General features: G+C 34.0%; 1 protein-coding gene across 4 annotated transcripts in view; it reads right to left on the reverse strand.

The window, feature by feature from the left end:
* The window catches only part of Ppp2r3a (protein phosphatase 2 regulatory subunit B''alpha), a 168,524-nt gene that overhangs the window by 91,291 nt on the left and 60,788 nt on the right, over positions 1–16,445 (reverse strand). For 3 of the 4 annotated variants that reach the window (XM_027934026.3, XM_071615635.1, XM_071615636.1), the window contains one exon: positions 12,494–14,930. The exons of the other annotated variant lie outside the window; for it this stretch is intronic. In XM_027934026.3, the coding sequence (XP_027789827.1) occupies positions 12,494–14,485 (1,992 nt within the window). In that variant the 5' untranslated portion in view covers positions 14,486–14,930. The remainder of the gene's footprint in view (positions 1–12,493; positions 14,931–16,445) is intronic. 4 annotated transcript variants of the gene reach the window in all.

Consider the following 16,445-nt stretch of genomic DNA (forward strand, 5'->3'; position numbering starts at 1 on the left):
AAATATTCATTCTAAATAGTGTTCTAACACTATTATATCACTGGAGGATTTCTAATATTTATCTGGTTTTGACCTACAAAGGGGGAAAATGGAATTCACATAGTTCACCCAAGTAATTTGAAATTATTCTGGGTCAGAATAACAATGAAACTATGGTTTCTGGATGGAATTTGGATGGCCAGTATTTGAGTAGCCCTTGATTTGTATTGTACGCAACGTTAGGCAACTTGTGTGGTAAGACACTGGCCCAAAGGTAGTAATCAAGAAAGTAGAAACTCTGCAAAGAAGTTATCACAGGCAGAAATCACTCAGTCTCACTGCTTGTTGAGGGAAATCACCTTTTCATAATCTAGAAGCCATCCTTCATTATTATCTACCTACACAGTGTATTACACATGTACACAATTGTTTATACATAAAAATACTTCTGCCTTTAAAAATATTACCAGGATCAATACTTTAAAAAAAAACAAACAAAAAATCAAACATTCATTACTGATCCAAGTGTGTTAAACACAGTCTACTGATTCAAAGTGCAAATAAGGCTTCTAACACCAATTCTATCAAAGATTCCTACTAAAGATACTAGTATTTTTCTGGCTAAATTATAAATTATTTGTTAAGTTGTATTTTATTGTCTCTAAAACTGGATTCTCTCTCTACATGAGAAAAATGTGAGTACTGTATTCCAGATCCAGAAGGTCTATTTTTAAACCTGTTGGAATCCCTCTACAAATAGCTTTCTGCAAATAGCTGAATAGAGGACACAGATTAATTCCTTGATCTAATATCAAGATACAAGTGAGTTATAAAATTATTTGTGAGTTAGTTCACTGGGTGGTTTTATTAGTAATAAAAATATCTTAAAAGAAACACCCAAGTTTCAAACCTGTGTCTGCTGAAATGACTTCAGCCGCTTCTTAAACCTTGATGGGAGAACAAAATCACAGCCCCTTGCCAGGAAAGCTAACTCTCCCCTTAAATCCGGGTCCCTTCGTAAAGATGTTTCCTTGATCATCATCTTTGAAAAACGAACGATTACTTCGCAATTGTCCAGCACACTTCTGAAGATAGTCAAATTTAATAAGCTGTCAATCTTGTCAGGTAGAAAGGTATTTTTTTTCTTCTCGTCTCCCAAAGAAATTAAATTCAAGCATTATGCTCTCCCAGCCTCCAGGGACTACAATTCATGCTTGTCCTGACATGTAGCTGATTCCCAAATACAACCTGAGTTTTCAAATACCTGCTCATAATTTTCAAATGAAAAACACAGGCTGCAAAGGGCCTCCTGCTCCTTGTAGGTAGCTTTATGTCAAATTGACCTGCACATATTGAGAATACAGAGCCTTCTGGGAAAGGAAGCACCCACTACTCCAAGTACCAAAGTTAGAAACATTACAGCTGGACCTAAAAATAGCAACTTCTCAGATAATGCTAACTTCTTAAACTCAAGAGTATGTGAGGTGTCAATCCACATAAAGCAGTTTCTCCTAAAACGAGAGAGAGAGAGAGAGAGAGAGAGAGAGAGAGAGAGAATATGTAGAATATTTTTGGCTTTTGCAACTTAATATTTTATGAAAAAAGAATAGGCCTCTCATCAAAATGTAGAGAAAGAAATATTTATCCTTAAAGATTTGTAAAAAAAAATTGTTGGTCTCAGATTTAAAAAAAAATTAAAGCAGAAGACTTATCATCAAACCTACTTTTTTTGGGGAAATGATTTTGGATATATTTTGAAAATTTACTGTTAAAAGTATTATTTAAGAGAGTGGAACAACATAAGAAAGAAGTTTTTGATATATATGAGTTAATGAAATCTAGCTGAAATAGGTTTAAAAAGATACCAAATAGTAATTACATGGAATGTCCTGAATTTATGAGACTTTCTCTTTTGAGGAGCTAAAGGAATCATCTCAGATTTTAAAAATACCTATTCCATGATTTTCTCATATATTAAATACTGGATTTATTATTTACAAGTAAATTATCACTTGTTTTAATCATCATTTGTTTTAAATTTCAATACTTATTTTTAGTCAATCTTTTTAAAGTATTTTAATTAATACTTATTTTTAATCAAATCAGTATTATATTCTAGTTCTAGAAAATATAAAATGAGTATCACAGAAAACAGAAACAAAAAGTAGCTTACAACCTTCTTTTACTATCTAATTTAGTGGTCATTAAATAATTTGGTTTTCCACTGTTTCCTACAATGTTAAGTCAGCTTTTCCCCACTCATTTCAAGATATTCTGACATTGGGTTTATATGTCTAAACTTGTGGTTTAAAAAGTCTTTTTCTTTAAGCTGTGGAATCTTCAGCTTGTACAAAATCTTACCTGAAAGCTTTCAGGTACTAGTAGATTGAAAAAAGATTATCATTGAAAACCACTGGTTCTATGCTTTGACCTGGCCCTTCCTTAGTTTCTATTTCTCTCACTGTTAACATTTTACATGTTAACTTTTAAAGACAGATCGCTTTTCCATATTTTTTTCCTTCTATTCCTGCCTAGTGAACTTTTCTTCTTTCATTATTATTTCTCCAAATTAAAACAACAGCAAAAAATCTAGGTCTTTAGACATGATTACTGCTTATTCAATTAAACCAAATGTTATTGTATTTATTCCTTCCTCTTCTTTCCCTAACCAACCCATGGCTTCAGAGGAATGAATTTTCATTCTCCTCCTGAGAATATTCTCTTTCCTCAAATGCACATTCTGATCATCTTTCAAAATCCAACTCAAATTCTACCTTCTTTTAATAAAGGCTTCCCTGATTGTTTAGGTCCCTTTAATTATAATTAAATTCTTTAATTATAATTCTTTAATTATAATTCTTAATTATATATATATACACATACAGTACTTAATCAAAAATATAGAATATCCTTTAAATGAGCTTCATTTAAGTCTCAAGATTAGACAAAGTTTTCTGTAAAGACAAAATAATTAATTCCCACAATACACTGATGCACGTTGATGGTTCACTTTTTGTTATGCCCCTGTTTTTCTAATCTTAGTAGTTAAGTTGCATATTTATTTAGAGTCAGTTGTGTCTGTCTCCAATCTGTTTATGTTGGTTGTATTTTTATAGTAAAAATTCAATTCAAAAGGCTGGAGATGTAGCACAGTGGTACTGCTTGCATACTGTGCCAAGGCCCTGGGGGGTTTGGTCCTCAGTTAAAAAAAAAAAAATCAATTCAATTACATAAAGAAAGTGTAGAAAAAAAAGAATAGTTTCCAAACTATATTTTTTAAAAAACTCAAAGAAAATAGTTAAAACTTTTTTTGTTATAAAATTATGTGTGTGTAGGATAAAAGAAAAAATCCAAAGGAATCTATGTTCAAACTGTTTCACTACTGTTTTAAGTTCTTTCTCCAGTTAAGAGACTAAAATTGGATATCAGTCAACAAATATATCATGAGTGTGATTTATTAAAAAAGATGTCATAGAACTCAGTTTCTTTGAGACTTTCTCAAAGAAAAGCCTTGGCCCTGTTAGTGATGTATGAATAAATTAATGATGTGAATTAAAAATTTTACAGCATACATAATGCTTAGATAGTTTTGCAGTAGATAGTTTAGGATTCCCTAATGATTATAAGACACAATTATATTTAGGTAAAAGAACTTCTATTTGTAATATTTTATAATTTGATAATTATTTTCCAATAGTATTCAAAACTATGAGTGAAGTTCAAGTTATTAGTCATTCACTCATATTCAGGCATTTTTGTGATCATTTATTAAGTGCCAGACACTTGGCTAGGTGTAAGGATAGAAAAATAATAAAGAAGTAATTTCTTCTTTTTCTCACTGTACTTCTAGTATATCAGAAGGGTACTTCTAATTTATAAAAGGAAACTGGCTATTCTAGAAAAACTTAGAAATGCTAAGTCAAAAGCATTGTTCACACAAAAACTTACACATGAACATTTATCAGATTATTCATAATAGCCCCCAAATAAAATAAAATAAAATAACCCAAATAAAAATAATTTATTATTACATGAATAAACAAAAGGAAAGGATGAACACAACATGGAACTACAAACAATGGAATATTTTTTGAACCATAAAAAGGAATAGTGCCCTGGTGTATGGCACAATATGGAAAACCTTAAAAACATTACATTGTATGAAAAAAGCCAGTTGCAAAAGGTCACATATTGCATGATTCCAATTACATGAAATGTAAGAATTAGCAAATCAATAGAGATAGGAAGTACCTTATGGTTGCAAAGGGCTAGGAGTATGGGGTAATGGGGACTGATTATGAATATGGGTTTCTTTTGGTGGTACTGCAAATATTCCAGAATTAGTGCTTATGGTTTCACAATCTTATTGGATATACTAAATACTACTAAATTGTGTACTTAATAGGAAACATTTTTAAAAATATTTTTTAGCTGTTGATGGACCTTTATTTCATTTATTTATATGTGGTGCTGAGAATTTAAACCAGTGCCTCATACATGCTAGGCAAGTGCTCTCCCACTGAGCTACAACTCCAGCCCTAGGGCAAATTTTATACTAAGTAAATAACATCTCAATTAAAAGTCCTCTCATCTTATAGTTCTAACTGGCTGAACAGTTAAAAAGGTAATAATCTGGAATCACAGACTTTATTTAAAATATCATTTTATGCAGGCTTTAAGAGAAGAGATTGACTACAAACTAATTAATTGATTACTCTAATTTTTAATTTTTTGAAAATCTAAGATAGGGTCTCACTAAGTTGTTGAGGATCTCCCTAGTTTGCCTAGGCTGGCCTTGACTTGATGCAATCCTCCCGTCTCGGTCTCCTAAATCACTGGGATTACAGACATGTGCCACCAAGCCTGGCTCCAGTTGGTTACTCTTAATTTTTTTTTTTTGGTAACAGGGATTGAACTCAGGAGCATTTGATCACTGAGCCACATCCTCAGCACTTTTTTTTTTTTTAAATTTTGAGGTCCTAAAATTTTTAGGACCTCACTAAGTTGCTGAGGCTGGCTTTGAATTTGCGATCCTCCTGCCCCAGCCTCCCAAGATGCTGGTATTATAGGCCTGAGCCATCATGCCTAACAAATTATTCTTAAAATTCAATATTCTACTCCTTTATGCTTTAACTTGGTGTTTTTTTAATCGTTTAATTCATGGCTTGTTCTGTTATAAATGTTATTTAACTCTTAAATAATGAAATGCTGAGGTGGGGGAAAGGGGCCACATGGTGATGGTTATCTGTAGTCTTTGTTCTTAGCCTGTCTTCTAGCCTTTACCTTCACTGATTGCAGCAAAATAGGAAGGCATATGCATTATAGAGGAATGCGTATGCCTTCCTATTTGTCTTGTTTCAACTGCCTCCAAATGATAGAACACATTCCATGACAAATAACAGACCCCCATCTAATATTTTTGCTTTTTAGTCTTCCAAATAGTTGGGGTACATATACTTCTAGAATCTAAGGAAGCAAAAGAGAATGAAGAGCCTAAAATTATTAGGTATCGTAAATCTTAAGATTCCTAGAATTTCTAGTTTTCTGGATATCTCCATCCTTGTTAGTCTGATTTCCTTCCTCCCTTTTTCCTTGAGAAATTACTTCAGTTGGAGATTGCTCATTACAGAGATAAGAAATCAATTTTGGATTTACAAATAAAATAAATTTCACAGCAAGTTGGAAGGGACAAAGGGGTTTCTACTTCACTGACGTGTTAAAGGCCAGGGGGGAATGAATATGAATGAGAATGATTTCTCAGTAATTTTGGGTAAGAGCTGAATTCATAGATATCAAAACAGAAGGCTGAATTGATGGTCAAGATATCCTGGTAATAATGAGTGATATGCTTGAAATACAACAGCTGATGGAGCTAGGACTCTTGGGTGCAAAGCACTTCTCAGGGTAAACACCTCAACCATGGTCTCGGAAATTAGATCCATGAGGATAGCTGACAAAACTGTCAGATCTAGTCTTGAGTAGTTACTGCTTGGTTGTAACTTAGGAAAAATGGCAGAACTCTTGATTTAAAGGTCTGAATCTGACTCTCAGTTTTATGAAGTCAGGAAACTGCAAGGTATGGCCTAATCAAGCTTGTGAAGTAATCATTTTACTCAGATAATTTCTGAAGATGGTCATATTAGGAAAAGCCTAGTTTTAGGGGTTCAATCCTGGTGGAGATAGTGGGATTTCCCTGGGTATCTTAGAAAAAGTACTTTATTTTTTCTTCTTACAAAAGGATGATGTTGTTTTATAAGGAAAAATCTAAACACTACAGAAACATAACATACAAATAAGTCCCTTTAAAAGTGACAATTATTAACAATATCTATTGAGCACCCACTAAGTGCTAGTCACTACTGGTCTAGGTTTCTAGGATATAGTGGTGAACTAAACATAAATTATGTATTAACTATAAATGATCTTTACCACCCTACTGAAACAGGTCCAAATGAAGTCTATACTTATCAATACGTTGACAATAGTTTTACTTTTTAATCTTAAGAAATCTTTTCTTTAAAAATATTTAGATTTTAACTGGACTTTTTACTAATCTTAAAATGCGTTCTTAGTTGAAAGCTATCAGTTTAACTAGACTTGAATATTATTGTTTTTACAAAAAGAAATCTTAATTTACTTTAAATTCTTTCTTGAAGAATCTGGCCTCTCCCCATCCATTGTTTGATTATAGAAATAGAAGTTTTTACCTGTCTTTGTTTTTACTAAAATTAAATAAAATAAATGATTTTAAGGGTAATTAGGGTTTATTATTTTAACCTATGATTAATTATTAGTATGATATTGCCCCAAAAGTTTAAAAATAGATTAAAAAATGATAGTAATACCATCTGTGGATGGAAATAAAACAGAATTAAGGTATCCTTTATTATGTGAATTATCAAATTAGCATAGACTCTTAGTGTTTTGTTTTTCTAAAATTATTCCATTATTCTATATGTCAAACATGTCCTCAGAATTCATTCATTTCGGGCTGGGGATGTGGCTCAAGCGGTAGCGCGCTCGCCTGGCATGCGTGCGGCCCGGGTTTGATCCTCAGCACCACATACAAACAAAGATGTTGTATCCGCCGATAACTAAAAAATAAATATTAAAAAAAAAAAAGAATTCATTCATTTGTAATTATGAAACCCCTTTGGACTTCAGTCACATCACCTTTTCTACGAACTGTTCTCTTATTCTTGTTTGACTTATTTGCAGGCCCATCTGTATGTCTTAGCTAGTCTAGAACCTATACGGTTGTCTACTGTCACATGGAGGCTTTGTTAAAAAAAAAAAAAAAAAAAGCATAGCATGAAGACTCATTTGTTAACCACTACATATACAGAGATAATTTGACATTTTGTGCAAAGTAAGAAAAAAAGAAAAGGGAATTCAAGACACAAGATGAAAAAGAAGCCAGTTTAAGTCAAGAGATAAATGGTAACTAAAGAGTAGAGAGGACAGCTATGGTCAGAATCCTTCATGAAGGACTTATTTACTATGAAAAGAGTAAATAAATAAAAAGCAATCTCCTGCTTCAGTCTTCAGAGTTGCTGGGTATTATGGTTTAAATATTAGGTGTCACCCAAAAACTCATGTGTGAGACAATGTAAGAAAGTTTAGAGGAGAAATAATTGGGTTAGAAGAATTTTAATCTAATCAGTGCATTAATGCCCCCATAGGAATTAACTGGGTGGTAACCCTAGGCAAGTAGAATGTGGCTGGAGGAGGGAGGTCATTGCAACATGCCTTTGGGGTACATATTTTGTCCTTGGTGAGAGAAGTCACTCTTCTACTTTGTGGCGGTATCCTGAGCTGGTTGTCTTCTCCACACCCTTCTGCTGTGATGTTCTGCTTCACATTGGGCGCAGAGCTATGGGATTCACCATCTATGAGACCTCTGAAACTGTAAGCAACAAACTTCCTCCTCTAAAATTGTTCTTGTCAGGTTTTTTGGTCATAGCAGTGAAAAAGTTGACTAAAATACTGAGATGTACAGGTATATACCTAAGCACCTAGGTTTATTTACCTTTTTTAAAAAAAATTTTTGCAGGACTGGGAATTGAACCTAGGAGTGCTTTACCAATGAGTATATCTTTCCACTCCCCCATTTTTAAAAAATTTTGAGACAGGGTCTCCCTAAGTTGTTGAGGCTGGACTGGAATTTATTATCCTCATGCTTTAGTCTTCCCAGTATCTGGGTTTATACGTGTGTGTCACCTTGCCTGTCTATTTACCTTTTTTATGTTTATTGGATTACTGTTTGAATTATTGTTTTTTTTTTGCTATTAAACTTCAGTGATATTTCCAAGATTTCCAATGCATTTAACAAAGTAGTTTTATCAAAAGTCTGCTTTGCTGATCTATGGGGGAATATTTAGAACAGGAGTCAGCAAACTTTTGATATAAATGACTAGATATAATAATTTTAGACTTTGGGGTCTCTGTTGTTCCTACTCAATTTTGCAGATAGAACATAAAAGTGGCCACAGATCTGATGTTAACGAGTAGGTGTGCTGTGGACCTGTCAGCAGCAGTCTGGATTTGGTCCATGGGCCTATACTGCTGATCTTTGATCCATACCAATATTCTTTTTGTGATTTCTCAGAATCTTCCTAGAATTTTCTGTTTGGATCCCTTTCCCAACACAAGTTTGAATTTCAATTATATATGGACAACAAATACTTTTTACTCTTGGGAAAATACTTTGAAATACCTATTAAATTACTAATAATATATAATACTCTCAAATCAACCTTTTTTCTTAGGGATAATCATCAATGTCATTTGAAAGTACTGCCTGTAGGGCTGGGGTCATAGCACAATGGTACAGTGCTTGCTTAGCATGTGTGAGGCACTGGGTTCAATTCTCAGCACCTTATATAAATAAATAAAGGTCCACTGACAACTAAAAAAAAAATAAAATAGGGGCTGGGCTTGTGGCTCAGTGATAGAGCGCTCGCCTTGCATATGTGGGACCCTGGGTTCGATCCTCAGCACCATTTATGTCATAAAAATAAATAAGTGAAATAAAGGTATTGTGTCCAACTATAACTAAAAAAAATTAAAATAAAAAAGTACTGCTTGCATGCCCTATTAATTAAAATGTTTGAACAACTGGCAAATTTTCAGCTATCCAAAAAGAGAAAATAAGCCTTAGTTTAAAATTGGCTATCCTTTAAAAATATATCATACTGAGAGAATGTTTTGCTTAAAAGTCTTCTTTGGCTTCCCACTTTTCTTAAAGACAAATTCTTTGGCATAGCATACAAGGTCATTCATAAATTGGCCTCAATTTACCTCTTCTGTTTTATTTCTTATTATTCTTTGATCACACTCTAAAAGAATAAAAAACATGAAAGACAATATTGTACAAAAACTGGTAGATCAACAACTTAAGGATAGTAGCTACTTCTGGAAAAAGAACAGTACTGAGGGGTACCCTAGTGATTTCAACTATGTATGAGATTATTTTTTAAGACTGTAACGCTAATGATAATGAAAACACTAAAGCTGAGATCTGAAACAAATATGGCAAAACATTAAGATTGGATAAAACTATGTGGTAGGTGATAAGAGTACTTTTTATATGATTCATCACACTTTTCCATTTGCTTAAAACAAATGTTGACAAACTACAGTCCATGGGCCAAATCTGGCCCACTGCCTGTTTCTGTTAAGTCTTGGAGCTAAGGCCAGTTTTATATTTTTAAAGAATTGTTAAAAAGAAAAAAAGAAAGAAAAAATACAAAGAAGACTTGCTGCACACAAAGACTAAAATATTTACTAAAATATTTAAAATACTTTCACAGAAAAAGTGTGCCAACTACTGATTTAAAACATTTCATGAGAAGAGAAGATTAAAAGAAAAAGGAGAGGCGACTGAATTCAAGGTGTGTGTCACCTTGGAAGAATGGTTTGCCTTTTTGCATTAAGCATCTGCCTGAATGAAACATCTTATATTACCTTTCTCTTTAATATTAGCTTTCATTAATAATTTTTTTCAATTTTTATCAAGCAGAAATCTTTTCAAATTTTTTTCTATTATACTGGAATTCACTTAAAAGAATATTGAAAGACAGTATATTCATCAGATTCTGATTTCAGTCTGTAGTTGTAAAAAACTGGGAAGCTCATGTAGATCTCAGTGCAGCATTTTTAGTATACTTAGACTGGGGATATCAAAGGGATCTACTCCCCAGCTATCTCGTTTTTTCACAGGGGATAATGGAGGAAGAGGGTTGAATAAAATTCAAAATGCTGTATCACAATAGAAGCTTCTGGATAATGATTATAAAGTTATGAAATAGGTCACCCAAAGAAGTAGACATTTTTATTTTAATGGACAAGATTATTTTAGGGAAATTAGTGAGATAATATATCTACATGTCTTAGCATGCTTTAGCTCACAACAACTGATAGCTCTCAGGACATTATTATCATTTGGGGATTGCTATATAGGTATTTTCTTTCCTTTATAAAATATTAACCATATTAGTATTTTCTGTGAATATGAAAATATTTTTTCATAATGTTTATAATTAATTCCTACAGTTTTGCTTTCTGTGATGACCCAAGTTAATTAAAGAGATTAAAATTTATGGGGCTAGGGTTGTGGCTCAGTAGTAGAGTGCTTGCCTAGCATGTGCAAGACACTGGGTTCTATCCTCAGCACCATATAATAAATAAATAAATAAATAAAATAAAGGTATTGTGTCCAACTACAACTAAAAAAAAATTTAAAAAAATTTGTGAAAACACAAATGAGACTCATATAGAGATTTTACAGTGAATGTCTGAGGATATTCAGACCCAAATCACCATTTAACAATCTAAGGTATGTATTGTTTTAGACTTAAATGTCACTGGCCAACTAAAAATACACACAAAACATATTGAGTAAAAGTGATCCATCTGATCATAATATGCCCTTTTTTCTGATCAAATAAAAATTTTAAAGAGAAGGCTAAAATAATATATAATTGGATTTTTAATTTGGTCACATATATGCTACGTCTAATTCTCAAGTTTTAAAAATTTACCATGCAACATTAAAGAATATATAAAAAGGCATAAATATTACAACAAAATACTTAGGGATATGCCACCCAGATTATGAAAGAGAACATCACACTTCTGAGGCCCCCTGACACACCCTTCTTTTGTTGCATCTTTTCCTCACCCAGGTTTAACCACTGTTTTAAACATTGTATTTCAATAGACAGTAGTATTGCTATATGTATATACGTGGCTGTATAACCAATGTGATCCTGCAACCTGTACACATGGAAAAATGAGAATTCAAACCCCATTTGAATCAAATGTATATGTCAAGATTATTGTATTGTCATGAGAAACTAATAAAAAAAATTAAAAAAAACATTGTATTTGGCGTATCCATGTGTTTATATTTCTTACACAAATGCACACCTCAAAATAATTCATATTATTTTACAATTTGATTTTGTTGATTTGGCTTTATGTCTGAATCCACCCATGCCAACATGTGGTAGAGATAATGCTTACCAAATAGTCTAAGTGTTTCTGTATGTTTCATAGGTTTTAGGTTGGAAGACCTGGAGTATGATTTGAAGTGAACAGTGCTGTGTCAGGGGATGAGATAGTTAAAAACCCATCCCTTTCTTCCCCATGCTCCAGTGAACTCATAAGTCACATATTCCAGATAGGGAAATGGAGAAACAGTAAGAACATGGATCTTCCATCAGCCTGGGTCCTTGAAAGAGGTGACAAAGAGCCCCCTGCTAACCTATAGACTTGTGAAATGAAAAAGGAATAATCTTGTTGCCTTAAGAAACACATACATATAAGTGGGCAGATAATCGCTTTTCTGGGCTATAAGTAGGAGGATAGGTTAAAAATCTTTTGAAAATACTTCTGTGATTCTAGAATAATATTTATTTATTATCACTTGCATGGAAAAGCAAATTTCATATATTCTAGCCTTGACCTTTTTTGAAGATCTGTTGCTTTAACAACAGATGCATATTTTCAGATACATGCTCATGTATTATTTTAGGAATGTTAGTTTTGTCTCCCCAACCAGATTTTAAGTTCTTTAAGAGTCATGTCCTCTCTTGTACCCTACTGTACACCTTATAAGAGTCTACAAAAGCATGAAATAAGTACTGATCTCTTGGTTGCCTGGGAAGGATGAGGACTGTTAGCCAACTTGAATAAGAATTGTGCTGCAATCCTTGTGCTTAACATACATTGTCTTGATCCTATTTCCACTATACACAATAAGATATAAAGGTTAAGTAGCTTTCTTTGGTCATGGATTTGTATCAAAGAAGATGAAGGGTATAAAGAAGGCAGCTGAAGCCAGACAGCTTGACTATAAAGCCTTTGCTTTTTACTTACTGAACGTAGGTGAGATGATTTTTAATATAAAAAAATGAAGCAATTAACAAAAATAGTTTTTGTTTATAAAATGTGCAAACATTAACACACTTCTTTGGAGACTTCTCAGCACTCAAGATTGTTAGGTCCTTACCTTGATCACTTCTGGCGTCTGCTGAATCAGAACCACTGAAGTTGTATCTTTGGCTTTATCACCAACAGGACTTCTACAGACTGATAAATTGGCTTGAGAGGAACTCGTCAAGGTCTCCTGTAGAATTTGCATCATTTCCTTTTCTTGTGATAGACTCCCTCTGCCTGATTTGCATTCAACTAGTTCTTGAGCAAAGTCTTCAATGCTTTCCAGGATTCGCAGTAAGAGGGCTCGATCCTCTTCCTCTATTTTATGTCCATTGTTTTCAATAATCTTTGTTAGACAGGAAGGTGAAACTTTTTCCACAGGTGAAGACACTTTAGATTTAGGCTCAAGATCTACAGGGATTTTACCAGTTAAATGACTGTGAATATTTTCAGAATTGGAGTTTTTACCTTTGGCAAGTGGCTGTCTTAAAGATGTCTCCATTTTCTGTGAAAATGATTCCAAATCCATTAACAATTTATCTATCTCTTCCTGACTGTTAGGGTTCATAAAATCTCTCTGGTCTCCTGCTTCCACTTTAGGAACGTTTGATTCAGGATCTTCCTCAGGTAGATGAGCAATTGGTTTCTCAAATATCTTACCAATTTCATTTTGCATTGCTGCAGGACATTTTTGAAGATGAGTAACATTGTCTAAAAATTCTGCTCTATGTTCATTTACCTTTAACAATTCCTGATCGGGACCATTCTCTGTCCTTTGTCCTTTATCTAATAATGCCTTCTTTCCATCTGACTCTTCTTCAATATAAAGAGTTTCCACTAAGTCACCAGAAGAAACATTCTCTAAAGGGTTCATGGTTAATGGCAGTGATTGAAGCTGGACAGTTTTTATAGTTCTGGGATCATTTACTTCTAAGCTATATAAGGAATTTGTGTTTGGAATGGCTTTTATACTGTCTGTTATCCTAGAATTATGCTTGTCATCTTGCAATTCGAGAGTTTGAAACTGTGAAGAATCAGGGGTTGAGAGCTGGACAACATCTTCATATTTAGGGGGCTGTTCAGAGCCATATATTGGGGAAAAGGGAGTCAGTTGTAAGGTAGGCATATTATTGACCAGTTCTGTGAAATCTATGGTCTCGTTATTCCCAGATTGCATGAATTCAAATGGTAACTTTTTCAGATAGGATGCTAACCTGGTCATTACATTCATATAGACAGTTTCGGAGCTAGAAATTGCATCATTACCACTTCCTTCACTAATGTTACCTCCTGACTTTTTCTTTATGCACTGTTTTATGATATCTGTGCATTTTTTCAAATCCTCAGAGCATTTCAGTAAGATGTCCAAGCACATTTTTATGTCAGTCCCAGAAGAAAAAGAATCTATTTTATGTTTTTCCAAAATCTGAGTAACAAGATCTTCTTCAGAGAAGTTCTGAAAGAACATGGAAGTCAGGTTTGCATCAAGTGAGTTTCTATGGGATAAAGATTTTTCCTCAACTGAGGAACTCCTAAGTAAACCCAAGGATGGGGAGGTCCCATCATTGTTATAATGACCACAGAGCAAGTCAAAGTCAACTGACCTCCTGTTAAATGAGTCAGACTTAACTTTCCTTCCCTTTTTGTAAGTTGCATGGTTAGAGTTTTTGAGTTTTTCAAGGGAAAATTCTTTTATTTTTCCACTGGCAAAACTGATTGCTTCTCCAGCAATGTCCTTTAAATTACAGGTATTCTGAAATGTGGATACTTTCTTGACTCTCGGTATGCCTGGGAGGACCTGATGTGGATAGTCACCTTCAGTAGAGGAAAGCCCATTTTCATGGGGTAAAAATACAGAGTTCAGATCTGCATCTTTGAATTGAGACACAGGGATATGCAAAAGGTCTGCACAAACGCTATGGTGTACCACAATGCAGTCAACTCCATGTGTGAAGGTGTGGCAGGTTCCAGTGCAATAATGTATAGCTTGTTCGAAACGTCGGTCTATCACCACGCTGCTGTAGTGGTTCACAGTACTAACCACAAGTCTGTAAGTTGCTGCCATAATACCAAATCTACTTAGTGGTGGGACTTGGAACGTTCTAGAACTTGTTTCAAGAAAATTCTCCTAAATGACACTTAGTTGAAAATATATTTAATGAGAATGTTTAGTGGTTTCTTGCCACTATACAATTTTTCCCATGAAGAGAAACCCTTTAAATTTGAGGTTTGGTAACCATCAGTGTCAGTAGCTGTTGCACATTAATACAAGCTGTGTGCTTGTATTAACAAGTCTAATAATTTAATAATGTGCTTTTTAGTTTTATTTAGTAATATGATACTATAATATTTTTATGAAAGAATGTCCTTTTTTAGTTCTTCAGCAGTTCTATAATGAGGAAATTTATTGTCATAAATTTACTGCCATAAATCTTAGTTGGTAGTATAGAAGTATTGTGATAATTGAGTTCTCCAAAGGTTTAAAAACTCCATTTTCTGTATAGAGAAACCTATAATAAAAGAAGAAAACAATTAAAAGGAAATATGATTTCTTAATATAAAGCATTTATTTCTTCTTTCTTTGCATCCTGCATGCAGTTAATCACTAACCCCTATTCTCTGCCACATCACTGATTGCTGATTCAGTATAGGCCTTTGTTTTGTCACACTCTACCCTCCTTACTACCTAGAATAGTAATACCTCAACTCTGCCTTGTTGTGTCTGCCTCCCAGTTGATATTCCTTATCCCACTCTCTTGGCTCCCTTATATGTCACTAACCTTCGCTTTGGATAGCTTTCTTGTCTTTCAAAGCTCAACAATTCATACATTGATTACTATTGTGGAAATTCTTTTTGGTGGGGTGGGTCAGGGTACCAGGGATTGAACTCAGGGGCACTCAACCACTGAGCCACATCCCCAGCCCTATTTTGTATTTTATTTAGAGACAGGATCTCACTGAGTTTCTTAGTACCTTGCAGAGTTGCTGAAGCTGGCCTTGAACTCGTGATCCTCCTGCCTTAATCTCCCCAGTCGCTGGAATTATAGGCATGTGCCACTGAATCTAGCAGGTTCTATCTCTTTTGATTTACTTTCAAAACCTTCAACATCTGTTCCCATCCACCTAACTTTATTTTCTATTTTTCCCCTGCAGTAACCTTTTGCTTCCATTGACCTAGTCTGATCAAAGACTGCCAATACATAGTGCTGAAACTTCCTTTGTACTCGGAAATTATTTTATTGTTTTTCTTTAGAGAATAACAGCCTTCATTACTGTTATTAATCCAAACCTCCTAGACCCTGTTCAATGCAGATATTTCTCTCTCTTCATTAAGTAGACACAATTTACTTAATCATTCTCCTACATTAAAAAACATGGCTTTCAGAACATGTTATAGTTGCTTTCCATAAAGATTCTATCAATGTAACCATTCAATAAATAAATACCAAGTGCCTACTATATGCCAGGCTCTAAGTAATACAGCAGTGACTAAAACAAAGTCCCTGCTTTTATGGAGCTGACAATCTAGTTGGAAAAAGAAAAATAACATGTAAATAGGCATATAACTTATTTATGCTGATATATGTTATGGAGAAAAATGAAGGAGGGAAAGATAAAGTTGGAAGGTGCTGTTTTATAAAGAAAAGGAAGACCTCAATGACCTTCTGAATAGAGACTTGAAAGAAGACAGGGAGCAGGTCAAGGAAGTGTTATCAGATAAATCCACTTTAGGCAGAATAATCATAAGTACAAAGGCACTGAGGTAGGAGCATGCTTTATTTACTAGAAGGAGACTAAAGTGGTAGGAGCTGAGAAAGCAAGGGGGGAAGTGTGGGGCACAAGACATGAAAGGTGGAAGTCTATATTATGCAGGGTCTGTAGATCATTATAATGAAACTGGCCTGAGCTCTGAGAGAACCAGGAAACAACTGATGGCTAACTGAACAGAGGAATGACATGATCACTCACATTTTAAGTTGGTGAATTTTGGCTGTGTGTTCAAAGATGCAGAGATGTAAGATAAG

Source organism: Marmota flaviventris, chromosome 8, assembly GCF_047511675.1.
Source record: "Marmota flaviventris isolate mMarFla1 chromosome 8, mMarFla1.hap1, whole genome shotgun sequence".
Lineage (NCBI taxonomy): Eukaryota > Metazoa > Chordata > Mammalia > Rodentia > Sciuridae > Marmota > Marmota flaviventris.